Genomic DNA, 20164 nt, shown 5'->3' with positions numbered 1-20164 from the left:
TATTACCAGCCAATTATGGTTACCACACCCAGCCTCTCTCATGGATGTCTTCTCCTTGGAGCTACTTAAGGGAAATTTATTGCTGCATCTGGTGCTGTTGCTGCCTCTGTGGGACCCATGAGGTGAGGTCCACACCTGGGCACTGCTCACCAGTACTTTAGAAGTTGTCAATACCTCCCTGGGAGGCCGAGGCAGATGAGTTGCCTGAGCTCACAGGTTCGAGACAAGCCTGAGCCAGAGCAAGATATTGTCTCTAAAAATAGCCAGGAATTGTGGCAGGAACCTGTAGTCCCAGGTATTTGAGAGGCTGAGGCAAGAGGATCACTTGAGTCCAAGAGTTTGAGGTTGCTGTGAGCTATGACGCTATGGCACTCTATGAAGGGCAAGAAACTAAGACTCTGTCTCAAAAAAAAGTAGTCAATACCTGAGGGTGTGGAGAGAAAGAGATGCTGTCTGACCCCGCCCCATCACATTCCTCACCTGCCAAATGAAAGGCACTTGACACCTTGACAATTTACATAATAATATATGAACACTCCTGCATCAGTGTCTTCCTTTAATTCCTCTTTCCTGGTGTCTTAATCTGTAGGGTTGGAGAGATGGGCATGGATGGATGGGTGGGGTATGTGTTATCAACACATTCTGTCTTCTCCAACCCAGTTTCTCTATCAATTCATAAAATAATGTGTGTGTAGTTACACACCCCAGCAACTTATCATATGGGAAACACATGTCTGAATCATGGTGGGTGACGTAACTCAGCCTCCAAACTACCTGATACAAATGAGTAAAGGTTTCCAAATTTCTCTCTACCTTCTTTTCTTGCACTTTTAAAAGTATTTATTTGTAATTCCAGTGCATTCCTAGTGTTCTGAATCTAATTGCGTGCAGCCAGGGAGCTTGCCTTCCTTCCTTTTAACATACTCTGCAGGGTACTCCTTTACAAAGGCAGGAAAATACTGCTGCATGGGTTGTTCTACCCAAACCAAGAATGACCTTGTGCTAGCATGTCTGTACTGGTGTCTCCTCTACTCGTGTGGCCTGAGGGTCAAGGGGCAGGGGTTAGAGTATTGAGGTCTTCAGTACTCACTTCTGAAATGGAGAAGCTTAGTTGTCGAGTCACAGGGCTTTTCAAAGAAACTCAGGTAGCCTCTAAATTGCCTACTGCCTTTACTCCATAATAACGCTATGAATTATAAAGTCCTTGAAGTATAAAATTCTAATTATTCTAAGATACATAAATCATCTAATTATTAAGAAGAAGAATAGCAACCTTATAAATATTTATCATTTAAAATATATGTCAAACTGGTAGCCATACATTTTATCTGCTTACAATACTATAGTCTGTTCATGCAAACATTGCTCAGTTTCTGATCATGTGGCAGAACCAGTCTAACTCAAACACAACTTTAAATAATGGAACAAACATTCCTAGGGAAATGAAGCAAAATGAATTATTGCAGGAGTTTTACATAGTAGGAAAAGGCAGGAATACTCACGTTGCTCTTAGCTAGGTTTAACACTGGATAAGGAGAGAACATCCAACCGAAAGAAATGTGCCAGGCACCTGACCTTCTGGGAATATTCCTGTCTGGTGCTCCCCTAGTCATCCATAGGAGGGTAAGCTATGGCACTCGGTGTTACTTATGGAATCACAAGACTGGCTCTAAAGAGACACATCATTTGTTCCAAAAGTGCTTTTCCAAAGATGGAAAGACACATAATTTTTTCCAAGTGCTTTTCCTAAGATGTCCTTAGGAGTTAAGCAAGCAGTCAAGTGTCAGATAAAAGTGAACATATTTCTATAAAATGTAACAGAATAAATGTAACATCTCTTGCATACAGTTTAAAAGACAGATATAACATAGGCACTGTCCAGACCTGGTATCAAAATGGATAACAAAAGTATTAGCAAATTCCATGATAAGCAGGGTAGAATTTGTACCCAAGAGTCCAAGCTCAAGCCAGAACTCCGGTTCTAGATGTGCTTTGTGTCCTAGAGGTCAGGAAGGAATTCAGTAAGGGCTAGAGTGGTGGCAGGGTCCGGTCAGCAGAGAACAAGGGAGAAGGTGTCCATCTGTAGGCCTGTAATCTGTGCAACAAGCCTGGGTCTGCAACAGCAGGGAAGCCCTTGGTCCTCGTTTCTCAGAGTCTGCATCCTCAGATATCCTTCTTCTCTTTCCAAAGGGCTCTCAGGAGGGGCGCAAGCTGCTACCACAGTCCAGCAAGTGACACACCTGACAGGAATGGGCTATAGGACAGTGCTGTGGGTGCGAAATTCAGGGCCCTAGTCTCTGTCTAATCTGGACCTGGAGTTGTCCCAGACTGAAAGCAAAACAGCCTTTACCACACTTAGACCTTACAATGGAAACCCTTGAAGGATTAACAGATTATTTCATGGTTGGAAAAAACTAAGACTTATCATTTAACTGTAAGAAGGTATTAATTTGCTTCTAGAACTAGCCATTGAACTCTTAGAACAGAGAATGATAGCCCTGCACATTACAAGTTTTAAAAACTCTGGATCCCTAGACCCCACTCCAGATTACTTAAATTAGGATGTCTGGGAAGACAGATGGGGCTTTAGCATCCACACAGTTTAAAATGTTCAGTGATTTTATTGCTGTTTAACTTTTTAATTTAAATTTTAAATGACTAAAGTAATACAAATTTTTCATTGTAAATAAAAAAAGGTAAAGAAATCATACTGTCCTACTTTTCTTCTATAAAGATTTATAACACATACAGGTATAAAGAATATAAAATGAATACCTGTTTCCTGGCTACCAGTTTCGTTTTCTAGAAGGATAAGATATATGTATTATGGAAAAATACACAAATCACAAATAACATGGCCAATGAGTTAATCCAACATAAAAATACATGTATAAATACGATCTAAGTGAAGAAATACAACATTACCACGATCTCCGTCCCCGCTTACATTGCTTCTCTATTGCTCCTCTTTCCCTCCTCCACATGGGTATGAAAAGGCCCCCCGGTAATTCCAATGGGCCACGCTATTGTCTTATTATCTACTTTTTCACTTTGTTTCCTTCATAGACTTTTTTTTAAAAGAGAGAAAAAAATACTTAGGCATGAGGATTATTAGTCTTTCTGGTGTAATGGTATTAAATATAATAACTAATATTTTGAGTTCTAGATGTATACTCAGAGGTTATATTTGAAGTTACAAATGAATGCTATATTATGGCAACACATTTTACAGCCATCACTGACTTTAATTTCTAAACTATTCAGCTTTAATTTCTAAAACTAAATTAAACGTCACTGATTCCCACCCTACCTGATGGCATTCTTTCTATTCAATAGAAGTTTCAACAGAGACCCTGAGCAACAGATAGCAAAGGCTGCCATATTCTAGAACAAGGGAAGTGGGCTGCAACACGGTGAAGCCCAAGGTTGTCAGAGCAAAGGATGTGACTGTGTCCACTGGGTTGCTCTGGGGCAACACTTGCAGGCCCAAGCTTAGGAACATGGGGTGACCCCAACATACAGGTGGGCTGCAAGGCCCAAGGAACTGAGGGATCATCAAGAACCATCCCGAGAGATGCTCTGCTTGTGTTGTCCTTCAAGTGGCTGCAAAATGCTCATCAGAGTGTCAGCCTTACAGATCTGCCAAGCCCAAGGAGCTCATCACGTAATTCCCAACAATTTCAATGGAGTAGCAAGAATGTTTCCATTGCTACTACTTCTCTCTCTTTCCACTGCCCTTCAACCCCAGATCAGCAAGAGCCAGACTCAAAGTCAGGTGAATGGGTGACTGGGTGGTTAAGGAACAGAAGGTCTAGAAAAAAAAAAAAATAAAAGAATCGCTGATGGATCTCCTCTCCTTGTCAGTAGATTTTGGCTATGCTGTTTGAGGGGCAACTAGCTTCTGGAGAAATTCTGGAAAACATTTTTTAAATAAGATTTGAAAAAATTGACCACAATATAGAATCAAACATTTTAATGAGTTTATGAGTATGCATGTGTGTGTGTGTTTATGATTAACAATGACAGGAGAACTTTTTAAAAGATCGAAGTATGATTAGAAAACTCACAGAGTTAGTCCCAGCTGCTCGGGAGGCTGAGGCAAGAGAATCGCGTAAGCCCAAGAGTTAGAGGTTGCTGTGAGCCGTGTGACGCCACGGCACTCTACCCGAGGGCGGTACAGTGAGACTCTGTCTCTACAAAAAAAAAAAAAAGAAAACTCACAGAGCCTGCCTGAATTTTTAGCCAAGAGAGTTGCAAAGAGCCATCAAGCCACAGAATAGCATTGAGCAGGCAGAGGAGGGGAATGATTAAAATTGTTTTCTGATTATATCTGAATGAGCTCTGTTGATCTACTATAATGGTTGTATCAACACATCGACTACACCAATAATTCAATATGGTGGTCCTCAAGCCTACCATGAGAACTGTGCTGGCACAGTGGTGACTGTCGGGGCATCTCTCAGAGCTTCTATAAGTTATTTGGGGGGATAAAAACAAGCATATTACCAAATATTTGAAATTATAATTTCATCACAAGAAACAAATGGGGTAAGTGCTATTATTATTTCTCTCTTACAGGGGGAGGGGGGGAAACAGAGGTATAGGGAGTCACGATTACTTGCCACAGTGGACCGCACCCCACAGGAGAATGAGGAGAATTCAGAAGCAGACTTTCTCTCTGTGCTGCCCATTCTCTGAACATCACACTCTGCAGTCCCCATTCATCTATACTCTGCCTACAAGAGGAGAGAATGTATCAGTCTTTTTCTTAATAAAGAGACATTTTCATAATGGAGGTGGGGCGTTTGATTTTACTAACTCACACAACTCTTACCTACTTCCTAAGTATTTCTCTACCCAAAAAGTTGTTTTAAAAACAGCTAGAAGAGTTCCTATGGACTCTGCTAAAGACTTAATTTTACTTTTTACAGAGCCAAGCCAGTTATTCTTTGGACTATATGAAAATCGAAAGATGGCCATAAAAGGCAGGTCTGCCATGGTGTCCTTTCAAGAGGCTCACGTTTGCTATCTAGAAAGTAACTCTGTGCTTGTGGAGGTGTGTGCTTTGAGTTTTGGAGCACAGAGGCAGTTGTTCTGATGCCTGAATTCTCACGAAGTGTAGCCAAAGCCTAGAGGTACCTCTAAGCTACTGTCAGTACTGGGATTTCTCCTTTTCTTTCCTCCACGTTGCAGGACTTTTAAAGAGGAAGAAAGGATTGAGTTTAAGAGTACTGAAACAACAGTCCAATGAAAAGTTTTGGCATTTTCCCACTTGGAAGTTTATTCTTTCCTTCTCTATACTTTCTAAATCCTTGCGCTTTTTTTGCATTGTAAAATGTAGTATTTTTAGGATTGGAAACCATGCACTCGTCTCTTACTTGCTCCTCCATCACACAACCTTCCTTCCCAGTGGGGGAAAACATCCCTGCCCTCTTTCTGCCTTCTTGCCTTTTGATTCCTTTTGCCAGAAAAGCAAATAAAATAACCCTAAGTGAGACCCCAAGGTCATCAGTTCCTGCCTTTGGGCTTGCACAAACAAGCTACCTACGCCAATCACTAACCTGTATTTAAAAAAGCCTCCAATCAGAGAGAACCCACTGCTTCTTTTTGAGAACTGTTGCACCATGCGAGCGCACACTATAAATGTCTTCCCCTATCTGTGTGCACTCTTATCTCACTGTTCTATTTTTTTCCTCATTTGTATTAACCCATTCTTACCTTTATTCTTTGAACTTTTAGGCCTTCTCTTCCTGGAACTGGTGGTGGGAGACAAACGCTATTCTGAAAACAGCCAAGATAGTAAGGTGAGTAGTCCCTGGGAACGCTGGCGCTCTAACCCCAGGCTACGTGGGACAGACAGACACTCCAGGGGGATCGCATTCCTGATTTTACAAGTTATTTATCTGGCTGCTGCTGCTGCTCCTCCAAGCTAAACAAACACTCTCCATTCTTTTTAACTAAACCGGACTGACTTTTTTGAGCCTGTTTGCAATCGGGACACTAGAGGGCTCCCAGGGGTTAAAAATAAGTGAGACGTTATTTGAATGAAAACTGATTCTGCACGGTATCTTTTCTCAGAATTTAAAGTTTATTTTTTTAACTTTTTTTAAACCTTATACATCTTAAAACTGGGCATAGCCGGTTTACAAGTAACCATTTTGCTTTGCGATCAGTCGTTTCCAAGGGAACTTTTAAAGCTGAACTGAAATGTTTGAAATGTGGAACACTCTTGACCATGAAATATGTTCTACTTACATGCCTCAGCCTTTAAAAGTTCTTTGCATTAGAGTCAGGGATTACATTCTTCCTGGAGCCAAGCTTGGGGCCAGCTGTGTAAGTAAGGTTGCTTGTGAGTTTCTTCTTTTGCTTTTTAATAGTGAAAAAATAGTGCTAGAGATGTTTTTCTTTTCTTTTAACTGACTTTGGTAGGAAAAAAAGGAATAAAAAGCTATCGGATGTTGTGTGCATGTGATTGAATAGCTTTATATTGCACTAACACTTAATGTCAGATAATGGAACATATATAAAATTGTACCATTTGATTAAGAGAATATATTCCTGAGTTTGGATATTAATACTTGGTCCTTCTGGCCGATTATATAAAGTAAGACTTTTAAAGATACATATGGGATATTACAGATTATTTAAAACTATCTATTACTTGTCTTAAATGATTTCTAAATTTCAAAAAGGAAAAGCCTAGTTTTGTCACATTTTAATGCTTTGGCTTCAGAATCAACTTAAATGACTCTAGTTATAAAATATTCTTGGATTTTTGCAACTTATTTTCACTACTTCAACTGAGAATCAGATCCATTTATCTTATTTCCATTTTTTGAGTTTGGTTTTATTTTTTAGCATTTAGTAGTGGTATCTATGAAAGGAAAGGGTTACTTTTTTTCTTCAGTCTTTCAGAGGAACTGAAGTGGTTTGAGATTGTGACTCAGTTATGTCTCTTTCCATTCATTCCCAGAAACAAGCCCCATTTTTCCTTTCGGAGTCTGAAGGTTTAAAAGATTTGTTGTTGCGAGTGTCAGAAACATTCTCAATGTCATCGCCACCTCTTTCCTGCGACCTCTACCCACCCGAGGCCACTTAGATACCAAAGCAGACCGGGCGGCTGAAGGCAGGAAACGATGCGTCGTGTCAGCGGGAGCCAAGTGCAGACTTTAAACTGTGTTCAACATGTGGATGCGGCAGAGAAATGACCTGTCCAGACAAGCTGGGGCAACTCTTAAACTGGTTCCTCTGCTCCCTGTGCGTCCCACGGGTGCGTAAACTCTGGAGCAGCCGGCGTCCGAGGACCCGGAGAAACCTCCTTCTGGGCACGGCTTGTGCCATCTACCTGGGCTTCCTGGTGAGCCAGGTGGGGAGGGCCTCTGTCCAGCACGGACAGGCAGCTATAAAGGGGCCACATGGTAACCACGACACCGCCGAGGTACCCTTCCCTGAGATACCCCTGGATGGTACCCTGGCCCCTCCCGAGACCCAGGACAACGGGACCACGCTGAAGCCCAACGTGGTGTACATTACCTTACGCTCCAAGCGCAGCAAGCCTGCCAACATCCGTGGCACGGTGAAGCCGAAGCGCAGGAAAAAGTATGCAGTGGTGTCTGCGGGCCCGGGACAGAAAACCTTGGATGGGCTATCCCTTCAGCCACTGGAATCTGCCAGGGCAGCTGATGGGGCAGTGCCCAGGTACGCTCAGGGAGGAAACCTGGCCAAGGTTGGAGAGCGACCCTGGAGGTTGGTGTGGGGTCCAGGAGTACGCTCAGGGGGCTCAGACTTCCTGCAGCCCAAGGCTAAGGAGAGCAACATCAGGATCTACAGCGAGAGCACCCCCTCCTGGCTGAGCAAAGACGACATCCAGAAAATGAGGCTGTTGGCGGACAGTGCAGTGGCAGGCCTGAGGTCCGTGTCCTCTGAGAGCGGGGCGCGCTTGCTGGTGTTGGAGGGGGGCGCGCCTAGCCCTGCGCCCCGCTGCGGCCCGAGCCCCTGTGGATTACTCAAGCCGCCTTTGGACATGAGCGAGGTGTTTGCCTTCCACTTAGACAGGATCCTAGGACTCAACAGGACTCTGCCGTCTGTGAGCAGAAAATCAGAGTTCATCCAAGGTAACAGATTCACATGCGTTGTTATTTGCAGCTGTTGGGAATTTGGGTTCATTTTCTCTTTTCCCTTACACTCTTTTTCTAAATGATTTCCCTCCACTCATGTTTCCCATTTGGAAGCAGCGGCAGCAGAATGTCCTCCACACGCTGGGCGTTCTGTATTCTCCCCGGCCTGCGAGGATATGAGAATTCCAGGGAAGTGCTGTACCGGGCGTGCAGGAGTCAGCCCGTCCTGTGTGATCTTTGCTCTCCGTCTTTGCAGCCCTCGCTGCACCTCCCAGGGGCTTATTAAATCTAATTAAAGCCAATGGCGATTTACGCGATGAGGAGAGGAAGCTGGGGTGCAGGCAGAGACCTTGCGGACAGTCAGGCGCGCTATTAACTGGTTACTACCAGAGGAGGGAGAACTTCATTCTAGGAAGTTTTTAAAAGTAAGAGGGAAGTAGCTTATCTTTCTTGAGTGGATGGAATCTTTTTGAGGGGCCCAGAGCTAGACCACATTATATTCAACCTCTTGAAGTTTTTTAAACAATGCATTTAATCACAGTATTTAGCAAATAGTGGGAATGAGGGAAAGATAGGTGATTTATTCAGTATGTATACTAACTGGCCATAACTATGGTGAGGCTGACTGAGCTTAATTTCCAAGATTCTCTTCTTGGGTGACAAAGGTTCTGGCAGAGTCTAGAATATGCAGCCAATTACTGGAGTTGGAGGAGAAAGGGTTGGTTTGGGGTCATGCTCATGCCACATATGGGACAGCCTCTGACTTTTAAGGCTGCTCCAGGGTTTCAGTACAAAGTACCAGTCAGTGTTGGAATGCAGAAAAGATTTCCTAAGTTACAACTATGAACACTGGCTGGCCCTGGAGGCTGAAAAGTGCCCCCAAAGAGATTATAAGCTCAAAGAATATTCCCTTTCTCCCTGTTACCACAAAATTCAGCTTTTCAGTGAGGTTCCCAGGGAGCCTGGAATGGAATGAATTCAAACCCCTGGGAGTGGCTGAGAAGTAAACCGCATTTCCAATATCTTGTAAGTTAGTTTTAGAATGGATCCTCCTTGAAGTACCAGTGATTTACTTAGAAAAATTTGATATTCTTTGCTTATACTGGTTCATGTCCAACTGCTCCTGATTCATCGGCATGTTCTGAGGATGCAAGGTCATAAAGTAGTCCACCACAATTATGCCCATGTGTGTAAAGCTCTCAAACATTTAATCTAGTGTTGGTAACAGCTAATTTGTATTGAGTAACTCTGTAATTGTGAAGCATCATCCTAATTGGTTCCTGTAGTTCATGTATGCATTTGACTCCTGTAGTTCTCATGACAATGCTGTGATGTTGGTGCTTCTATTATTTGCATTTATTAAATGAGAAAACTGAGGTTTTTGTAGGCAAAGTGATTAGCCTTAATTCTCACAGCTGATAAATGCCTAAGCTGGGTTTTGAACACAGGCCCAGCAAACTTCTGAACATAACCTCGTAACTGCTGCAATTAGGTGAATATGGGCTTCGTCATCCAAACTGCAGCACTCTGGAGAGAAAGGAGATATTGGTAGGCACTGAGGCAACAGGCATGGGCTCACCCCCATTATGTGATACTGCAGTTCATGTTCATGTCTTAAAGGCAAGGGAAGGTGAACTCTTGGTGTATTCTGAGGAAGTCTTCTCTGCTACATCCTGTGAGCCTTCCTAGGATGCTCTTAGATGGAAGTTAGGATCATAAAGTCCTGATTAAGCGCTTGGGCTTTGGAGCTGGACTGCCTCGGTTTGAACTTACCAGCCATACGAGCTAGAAATGTTGCAGTATCTCTTTATGCCTCAGTTTCGTCAGCTATAAAACGACAATGCTGCCTACCTCATGCTTTTAGTTAATACATGGAACACACTGGGAACCAGTTGTTGGCATTAGGTAAACCTGCCATAAACGTTGGCCGTAATCATTACTACACCAAGCACATGAGATGCCAAGTTCACTGAGTTACTCACATGGCCTCTAAGTCTCATATGTCGTTTCCTCATGTGACTTGGGCTAAAACCAAGGTCTTCTCCTTGTTCAATTAAACTTTTTCTTATGAGGATTCCTCTTTGATATTTAATTCTGTGTTCTGAATTTCCATCCTTTTTGAGAATAAAGATTCAATTTGAAGGAGGAGATTATAATCCCAATATGCCCTGGGTATTTCTCTCTCTATCCACATATGAATAACGATGAAAAGAAACCAAGAAAGTTATATGGAAATAATTCAGTTGGATGAGTTAGGAGTTAAATCCCTCAGATTATACCTCAAATGATAGCAGGCCTTTCTTTATTCTCTCTTTGATATCTTTTCCTGTTTAGTCATTGAGAATCACAAAGTCAGGCACATTTCCTCTGGAGCTCATGAAATGATTTACATGAAGTTACGAACACTATATACAATATAATTCTACTCAAACGGATTGTTACAGTGATACAGAAGATAGACCAGTTCTGGTAGACCATGCTCAGTTTCTCTCTACATCCACCCACTTTCAGTCTTTTCCTTACCTGTGTCTTTCTTCCCCTCATTTCCACAGAAGTGTGTATTTTCCTACGAAGGCTCTTCTATTCCCCTGGTCAAAGCTTTATTTAGATCTCTCTCTCCACCCAAGGAAGTAACAGATCTTATCTGGTTACCCAACACCCTTTTCTGACTCACTTTATATCATCATATTAAATACTATAATATATATTTGTACTATAATTATTTGTTTGATAATCTCTTCATTCCCACTGGTCTCCAGGTCTATCTTCTGTCTTCTTTATTGCCGCATTTCTGGATCCTAATGGAGAGTCTGGCACATAGTAGGTACTCAGTAAATAGTTTGAGTGAATGCAGGAATGCATTCTTGATTTTTTTCTCACTAACTTGAAACAATAAATCTATATTAGAAGACTCCAGATTCTAATACTCAAGACAAGTACTACCATTTTTAGTCTTAAATCCAGGCTGGGCTTTCTCTTGGAGGATTTTATAAAGCGTGGAATAAAGAAAAATGTCCTTGGCAGCCTCTGATAATGCAAATAATAGATTTATAGGGCTTACTTTTGTGAGGACCATCAACATGCTGTATTGGCATCACTCTCTGGTGTAATTTAACAATGGGTTTTCTGCAGGAGGGACAATAGAATTTAGTGTAGGTAATATATTTCTCTGATGATCTGGCTTGGTCTAGGAGTAGATCTTATAATATCAGAAAGAGCACATAGCCAGAGAATCCTGTAAGCAGTCTGTCTTAAATGTTGAGTCTGTCTTCTGTGTTTTGATTGATGTTGATGTAAGTAAATTTATTTCTAATACCAAGAAAGTAGCTAGTTTGTATTACAAGTTTAATGTAGATATTTGGATTATCTCAGCTAATCTTTCCAAGAAACCTATATAGCAGACATTTTTTAACCTCAAATTAGAGATGGAAGAAAGACAACTGCTCATGGTCTTCTAATGATATAGTTATCCAGGAAGAATCGTTGCCTTCTAATTACCAAGTCTTTTTTTCCTCTTTTCATCAATCTACTTCCCTCCACAAGTCATTTAAGGGTCTCTGAGGTGTATCTTCTTTCTCTATCACCACAGCCTACTAGTATATTTAGTTATATAATATAGTGAAAGAAATGACTTACCTATTAGTGGACAGATACAGGCTTTGAGAACCTTTTTTCTCTCAAGGAAGCAAAACAATCTTAACTGTAGCTAGGAGTTACTGAATGGTCTATATTCCAGGTACCATTCCAAACATTGTGCTTGAATTATTTCATTAAATCCTTACAAATTTTTTTTCTACCAGTTGCATCCAGTGGTCTTAGAGCCTGGGAACTCCATGAAATTTAACAGACCTGGAAATTGAGGTTGTAAATCATTGAGTCGCTTGCTCAAGGTCATACAAATTTCTTGAAAATAAAATGAATACATGAGATGTAAAGGGAGATGTGAAAGAGAATCAAACCCTGTTAAGTGATTTGCCTGCCCCCAGCCTCTCAGATGAAGCTTTCTGTTGATTCAGTCCAAAGATAAAAGAGTCCCATTTATAAAGCTTATCTTCAGGGTTTTTAAAATTGGTAAAATGAGTGTGGATGATCCAATAGGCACAGAGCTGCTAGCTCAGCTTAGTCTGGGACAGGCTCCTGGTTGTATAACTTGCTGAGTTCTAGATGATTCTCCTTGAATATTAAACACTATATGTGAAATTAGTGGACTTACTGCTATGACGCTATGCAGCATACCATTCTGTAACAGCTTTTACTCTAGAGAGATGCTAGAAAATGAGACGTGTGTGCTTGGGGAAGGTAAGGCCGTAATTAGGCAGGGAGTGCCACTGGTGTAGCACAAGGTAAAACCCAGCGGCTGTCTCCGGAGCAGACTCTTATTCTGTATATGTCTTTGCAGGAAGTTGAAAAAGGAACTAAAATATGATGTCAAAGTACCATTAAAAATCCTTTTATCTAATAAGGACCGTTTTTACAATTGTGAATTTATAAAGAGTCTAGTGTTATGCATCACACAGTGTCTATACCATTTTTGATATCTTTTGTCTATAGCACCACTTAATTCTATACGGCAGATAGTACTGTTATTTTATTTATTTATTTTTAATTAAAAACATTGTTTTTATTTTAGATTAACAGGAGGGTTTAAACAACCATGTCACAATATTTGAATTTGTTAGGTAGAGTCCCTCTTGTAGTTGTGCCCCGCACTCAAAAGGTGTGCCATATACCCCTACATGGTGCCCATTAAGTGGGAGCACACTGTTCCCCCCCACTCTTTCCCCCTTTCTCCTTCCTCATTCCCCCTCCTCCCAATTTGAAATGAATTAAGTTTTTCTCCTATGAGGACATGAATTAGATCATCTACTGGCTTCATATTGAGTACACTGGACATTTGTTTTACCATTCTTGTGATACTTTACTAAGAAGAATGTGTTTTAACTCCTTCCAGGTAAATACAAAAGATGTAAAGTCACCATTTCTTATGGCTGAATATTACTGTTACTTTAAATAGCGAATCCTGAGACTCAGTGAGGTCACAAAATTTGCCCTGTGTCATCTAGTTAATGAATTTGTTCCCACTCTGTCTGACCCTGAAGCCTTCTCCTTATTGCTTCTGTTAACTCATGCCACCTCTCAAATATGACTTGCTATATTCATAGAATAGTGACAAAAATGTGCCAATTTTAGCACAATAGTTTCTGATTTTATCACTGTACTAACATTTCTGTTTAATTTCTTTTATAGCATTGGTAATATTTTTACTGAAAGGAAGCATTGATATAATGCTCTGAACACTGCTACAAGGTTTTCTCATGCAAGTCAAACTCTAATGTTTGCCAGATTTTCTTGTTTACCAAACAATCACATGTATCTTTAGGTGACTGAATGTTTCAGTTTGTTTTCTGCCAATTTATCCATGGGAGAGTCTCAAATCTTTATAAAAGTCAGCAGATACTGTGTGGTGCTAATACATTTAGATAATTTCAAACAACAAAATATGCTAAAGTATTTACTTAGGATAAGACAAAGCAGCCCACGTCCATACAAAAATCGTGAGCATAGGGCAATAAAACCCAGCAGCCTTCTGTGATCTTTGAGCTAGCAGCCTCTCCAAAGCTTCCCTCATAGAGTGAAAGGTGATATGAATGAATCTCAAGGGACACCATTTGGGTAGCATTTAAGCACTGTACAATTTTTCATGCCCAGCATGGAAGATGCATTATCTATGCTTTATTTTTAGGATGCTGCTCTATTGCCACAGAGCTGTCATACTGAATTAAGGTAGCCTAGTTCCAGGAATTCTCTATGTCAAGGCTGCTTAGATGACAAACTGCAGGCAGCCCACAAACTTCCATTTAAATTCATTGTAGATCCCAAGTTGCTCACTGTTTACCAACTTGTATTGCCTCTTCTTATTATAAAGTAGGAGAAATATACTGTGTATTTTTCACTCTCTTTCCAAGTTCATGCCAGCAGCATGAGTTGTGGGTGGCAGTGCAGTTGCCAAAGCAGAGGGATGGCAGCTTTGCATTTCATGTAGCTTCAGGCTCTCAGGTAAGTGCAGAGTTATTTTCCAGGGAGTCTGAGAATAACCCCATACCCTCATAACCTGGAAACACACTGGCCTCCAAATCCTAGAAATCTTTGACGTATCTGCAAACTTTCTTAAAATATTTATTTGGGAGTGTACAATCATGTTTTATTTTTCAAAAGTTGGATTGAAAGTGTTTTGTTTTTTATTATAAAAGCCCCAAGGCTGTTTCTTTATCAATGAAATTAAGCTGGTCAGCTTAATACATTCATTCATCAGCCAACAAAAGTTTACCGAGCCTGGCTCTAAGCAGTGCCAAGCTCCAGCTTGCTGTTGTTTGCTCACTGCATACCTTCCTAGGCAGATGGGGAACCAGGCAACCTGCTCTGCTGTGTTTCTGGAATTTGTCCCTCAATCCCACCACATGGCTGGGATAAAAGGGACAATGAATGGTTGCCAAAGCGCTCACAGCATAAAAGATGCATGTGCCTTAACTCCATGGAATCCATTTCCTTCTCTAGGATCACATTTCTCTTTTTTTCTTCTTTTAATGAATATTTATTGAGCACCTGCTATGTGCGAGCCTTTCTTCTCGTCTTTGGGGCTGCATCAGTGGACAAAATGGTCAAGAATTCCTCCTTCATGGAGCTGACAGCAGTGGCATGTGGGAGTTCAGTGGTTGGGAGGAAACTTGCTGTCACTGGTTTCAGAATTCATTCACCACCTTCCTGAGCTCGAGGCCATGACCTCTTTATTGGCACTGAATCTGCTGCTGTCTTTGAGATGGTCGAAGGACCACACAGGTGCAGTCTGGCTACAGCCCATTCTAGCTCAGTTCATGGGCAAATATTACAGTGTCAGCCCAATTCAGTTGTAATCAGTGTAATTCAATGGCATTTACTGTTCTGTGCAAGGCACTACACTAGGTACTAGGGAAAAGCAGTGCAGCCTTTAATTCAAGTAGCTTTGTGGTGAAGGGTATAGGCTGATAGTGTAGACTCCTTCATTTTGAAGCCTGATTCTGCCACTTGCTAACTTCTTGACCTAGAATAAGTGACCTAGTCTTTCTGTACCTTTATTTTTCATTAGCATGATAGGGGTAATGGTAATAAAAATAATGATGATAACAGGACTTGGAGTTATCATCAAAAATTGTATAAAATAGGTATAACATAGTAACATCCTTAAATGTTGCCTTTTATTTTCTAAAGTTGATTTAGCTCTCTGTGATAAGTTTCTTTAGATTTTCTTAACATGTTTACCTAGATTGACATTGACTTGAACTAAAAAACCCGGCACCTAAAACGTTCATTTAAAGAAAGTCCTTGGAGTCTATAGTGCATAATAACAATCTCCTTTATTTGTGGAATGCTAATATTCTTTATCTCATTACATTTTACAACAGCCCCATATGAGATCAGACAAGTTTGCGAACTCATCCTAGAAATGCTTATGTACCTCATTGCTGAATATGACTACATCACCTTCAAAGTGCTCCTCTTGGCCATCTGGTGACCATAGTGATATTCAGCAATGAAGGATGTAGCACCCTTTTTAGGATGAGTTTGTGAACTTAATTGTCAGACCTTGCCCATCAGATTTCCAGAGGGAAAAATGAGGTTTGAAGAATAACATATGGCCCTAAAGGTGCCCAGGCCGTGTGCAGTAGGGGCCTGGGGTACAGGATCCGAGGATGTCCGAGCCTCCATCTTCACGGCTGTGCCTCCTGCCATCCCTTTCACATCCTGTGTTGGCTTCCGGAGGTGGCAGCCTGGGGCTTTCCCGGTGAAACATTTATCCAGATGGCACCTTGCCTTGTAGTCTGATTCCTAATGTAGCCATGTTGCCTTAACCGTCCTCCTCACGGCGGGGATCCGGGGAAAGAAGGAGCGAGGCAGCAGTGTGTTTGCCATTCCCAATTCCATCATCTCAATGCCTCTTAGAATTATGGAGACATGGGAATCCAGCAGAGTGCAAGCTGGACAGAATGAGGGTAGGAGAACCTCACCACATCCCTGGCTCTACTTATCAGGTTTTTCTCTAATCCTTCTCAACTCACTTAGTGTGAGGACAGTGAAATTATAGTTTACTAGGATGTCACACCAACCAAATTTTTATTCCAGGTCCATTGATCATTCCTTATGAACCTAAAAATTTGCTCATTCATTCATTGAAATTATTGAGTGCTTGTTTCAGTCTAAACAGGAGATGGACATCCAAAGACAACTAAGAAATAGTCCCTGTTCTTCAGAGTTCTCAGCTTGGAAGGCAGGCGACAGCCAAGCAAACCCATCTTTTTACAAAAAGGATATGATTAGAACCTCAAAGGAGATATTTTTGGGAAGTCCTGCAGGCACAGGGAGGGAGAATTTAGCTTAGAATATATACATGTAGGGAAGGTGGGTGGGAGAAATTATAAAGAGTTTTGGGAGAAGTAATGCCAGAACTGGTTCTTAAAAGTCACCTGTGGGTGGAGTGAGAGATGGAGTGGGTGTGGAGAGGGTAGAGAGAAAAGATATGTGAAAATGCATGAAAGCTCAGCAAAGTAACAGATTAGTTCTGAAAAACGAGACGTTGGAGTTTGAGGGGATGAAGTGAGTTAAGCTGTGGGGCGTGGGGAGTGAGTCCATTTTATATCACGTAAGGAGCAGGGACATGATCTTGCAGATAGTGGGGAATCAATGAAGGGTCTGAAGAAAGCTAGTGAGGTAATGGTCTTTGTATGAAAAGAATGTCATGCTGGTCAGGAATTCATGGCTCCTTTAATAAACACTAAATCACCCAGGATCGGGTCACCCTGATGTGATCAACACTTTGTCTGCAAAATGTGATTGACTGCAGAACCTGGCCTGGTGACTACACCATCACCACCCTTTGAAGTCAAATTTGATTCCTGTTTTTATAAGTGGAACATTGAGACAGATTCTGGGAGTTTCCATTTATACAGAGGAAGTCCAGGGCAGACCTAGAAAGCAGAAGTTCCTGCTGATTAGTCAAAGGCTTGGGATAAAGAAGGGCACTTTTTTTTTTTTTTTTTCTAAAGAAGAACTAATGATTTCGGTTGTTTAGGTAGTTTGTGTTGGAGGAAGTCACAAGACATTCTGCCTTCCTGCTTCCTCACCTTCATGCTTGAGGAAGTATGGGCATTATTTTTAACTCAGTTCGATTTAGAGAAAACAAATTATGAAACGGAAGTTATATAAGTAAGTGAAGACATTTATTTTTTTTGTTTGAAAAAAGGCATTCAAAATCACCTGGAAGTGTATTTCTTTCTTTTTTTTTTTTTTTTCATGATCTCACCTTATTTTAATTGACAAATAGTAATTGCATACCTGCATGGGGTACAATGTGATGTTTTGATATATGTGTACAATGTGGAATGATTAGATCAGTCTATTAACAAACCTATCATATCATAGCCTATTTTTGTGGTGAAAACATTGTAAATATGCACTTTTAGCAATTTTGAAATATGCAAAATACCTATGATTATTATTTCTTATCACCATTCTGTGCAGTAGGTCACTAAAACCTATTCCTCCCATCTGACTGAAACTTTGTACCGTTTGATCAACTTTTCCCTTCCAACACCTCCCCCAGCCTCTGGGGGCCATCCTTCTACTCTCCACTTATGAGTTCAGCTTTTTTAGATACCACGTATAAGTGAGATCGTGTGGTATTTCTCTATGCCTGGCTTGTTTCACTTCTCATAATGGCCTCCATGTTTATCCCTGTTGCTGCAAATGATAGGATTTCCCCCTTGTAAAGACTGAATAGTATTCCATCATGCACAGGTGTCATATTCTCTTTATTTATTCATCAGATGATGGATACATAACTCTTGTGAATTGTGCTGCAGTGAACATGAGAATGCAGATATCTCTTTGGCATTTTAATTACAATTCCTTTGGCGATATACCCAGAGGTGGGCTTACCAGGTGGTAATGTCATTCTATTTTTAGTTTCCTGAGGAACCTTTATTTTGTTTTCCATAATGGCTTTATTGATTTAGATTTCCACCAGCAGTGCTAAAGGTTTCCGTTTTCCACACCCTTAGAAACACTTGTTATCTTTTGTCTTTTTGATCGTAGCTTCTTTAACAGGTGTGAGGCGTTATCTCATTGTGGTTTTTATTTGCAAAGTAATCTATTTCTGAGACAGGTCCCTACATTGTGCCGTCTAGTGCCATCCTAGACGCTTAGGTTTATTTTTTTTGGCTTTTAAAGATTTCTTTCAATGCAGTGTTGACAGTTGCAATGGAGGCCAACAGAATCTGTTTTCTATAAAAAAGATGCCCTCAAGTTTCGACTAGCCCTTGTTTTCTTTAATGGGTTTTATAGTGTTGCTTTTAATGAAGGGATTTGAGTTGGATTGTCACTTCCTTTTATCTTGTTGACGAGGAGTCTTGAAACTTGGCTTGTATCATAGAAAGAACTTAGATTTCAGAACTCAGGATGTTTTTCTTATTTTCTTTCGGTGACAAATGCATACGGACATTCACGACTCCACCCAACATGCTTAGCATTCATCTGTAGTTCAAAGAAACCAGTCTGCCAGGGTTCAAAGTGAAGGACATTTAATAAATCTAGACAAAGGGCATTGTGTATAGCATTCATTCTTCGTGAATTTTCATGTTCATCTTTTCAGAAGAATGTCTTCTTTGTGCTTTTGAATATAAAACAACTTGGGTGCACATCAAAATTCAGAGGAAATATTCAGATTACAGAAAAAAGCCTTCCTGACAAGTCTCATTTTTAGGACAGCTATATAACCTTTAATTCACGTGAATACCCACGTATCTTATAAAACCTGCTTTCTTGCCACTCTGACAACGTTTTATCTCTTCACTGTTAAGATTTCTTTCTAGAGTACAGCACTGCATCATTTTGACAGCCCTGAGTGTGAAGAGATGAATGCTCCTCATCTCTGCAACACACTTCAGGGGAAGTTGCTTTCACTGGTATTCTGTTTTCAGAGGCTATTTTTCTGTCATCGTCTTCAGATCTATCAAAGTTCATTTCATTCTTTTAAAAGCCGTATTTTATAAAAAGTGGAGTTCTCCTTACGGAAGTACTTATCGCTGTGAAATCGGGAGTTCTACTGACTAGTCTTATTATCTGCGAGGGCCATAGGCAGTCAGACGTAGCAAAAACACCCGTACCTGGAAACAGCCACGGTCATGCAAGACTGTGGTATTATCACTCACCTGCCTTCTTCTTCTCTGGACATCCCCTTTCCTGAGGTGCACTGATTTCTACCAGGCAAGAAAAATGTATTTAGGTGAGAGTTAACATTCAAAATATTCTGCTGAGGGGAAATGGATGAATATGGAGGAAAGCACAGGGTATTGATTGAAAACCAATTATTTTTATCAGCTGAACACTCCCTTGGGCAGTTTGAGAATACCTTGTTAATTACTAATATGGAAAATATATCATTCCCCACAAATTTGATCATCTAAAGCAGAAATGGTAAAGTAAATATAGTGAACTCATAAACTAAATTAGTTCTTTTTTTTGAGGCAGTCTCAAGCTGTTGCCCTGGGTAGAGTGCCATGGTGTCACAGCTCACAGCAACCTCAAACTCCTGGGCTTAAGCGATTCTCTTATCTCATTCTCCCAAGTAGCTGGAACTACAGGAACCCACCACAATGCCCAGCTATTTTTGTTGTAGTTGTCATTGTTGTTTTAGCTGGCCTGGGTTGCCAGCCTCAGTTGTAGGTGGCCGGGTGCCACCATAGAGATTTGTGTTTTTTTTTTGAGACAGAATCTCATTTTGTCACCCTGGGTAGAGTGCTGTGGTGTCACAGGTCATAGCAATCTCAAACTCCTGGGCTCCAGTGATCCTCTTGCCTCAGCCTCCCAAGTACCTGGTTGTACAGGTGCCCACCACAATGTCTGGCCTGGATATTTTTAGAGACAGGATCTTACTCTTGCTCAGACTGGTCTGGAACTCATTAGCTCAGGCAATCCACCCTCCTTAGCCTCCCAGAGTGCTAGGATTACAGGTGTGA

The 20164-nt window shown here is 41.1% G+C and overlaps 1 protein-coding gene and 1 long non-coding RNA gene across 4 annotated transcripts in view; one reads left to right on the top strand and one right to left on the bottom strand.

The window, feature by feature from the left end:
- Positions 1-4311: 4311 nt before the first annotated feature.
- LOC128581079 (uncharacterized) lies at positions 4312-7663 on the bottom strand. The gene is made up of 3 exons (XR_008378769.1): positions 7534-7663; positions 5719-5776; positions 4312-4736 (listed from the first exon to the last, which is right to left on the bottom strand). It is a non-coding gene; the product is annotated as an uncharacterized LOC128581079 (long non-coding RNA).
- The window catches only part of GASK1B (golgi associated kinase 1B), a 48157-nt gene continuing 32745 nt past the window's right edge, over positions 4753-20164 (top strand). The window contains exons 1-3 of one of the 3 annotated variants that reach the window (XM_053583495.1): positions 4753-5804; positions 6974-8114; positions 8232-8332. In XM_053583495.1, the coding sequence (XP_053439470.1) occupies positions 7205-8114; positions 8232-8332 (1011 nt within the window). In that variant the 5' untranslated portion in view covers positions 4753-5804; positions 6974-7204. Of the gene's footprint in view, positions 5805-6242; positions 6334-6973; positions 8115-8231; positions 8333-20164 lie in introns of those variants that run through there. The other 2 variants (XM_053583493.1, XM_053583490.1) reach the window with 2 other exon arrangements.

This window comes from Nycticebus coucang, chromosome 1 (genome assembly GCF_027406575.1).
Source record: "Nycticebus coucang isolate mNycCou1 chromosome 1, mNycCou1.pri, whole genome shotgun sequence".
NCBI classification, from domain to species: domain Eukaryota; kingdom Metazoa; phylum Chordata; class Mammalia; order Primates; family Lorisidae; genus Nycticebus; species Nycticebus coucang.
This window is presented reverse-complemented; position numbering and strand designations above follow the sequence as displayed.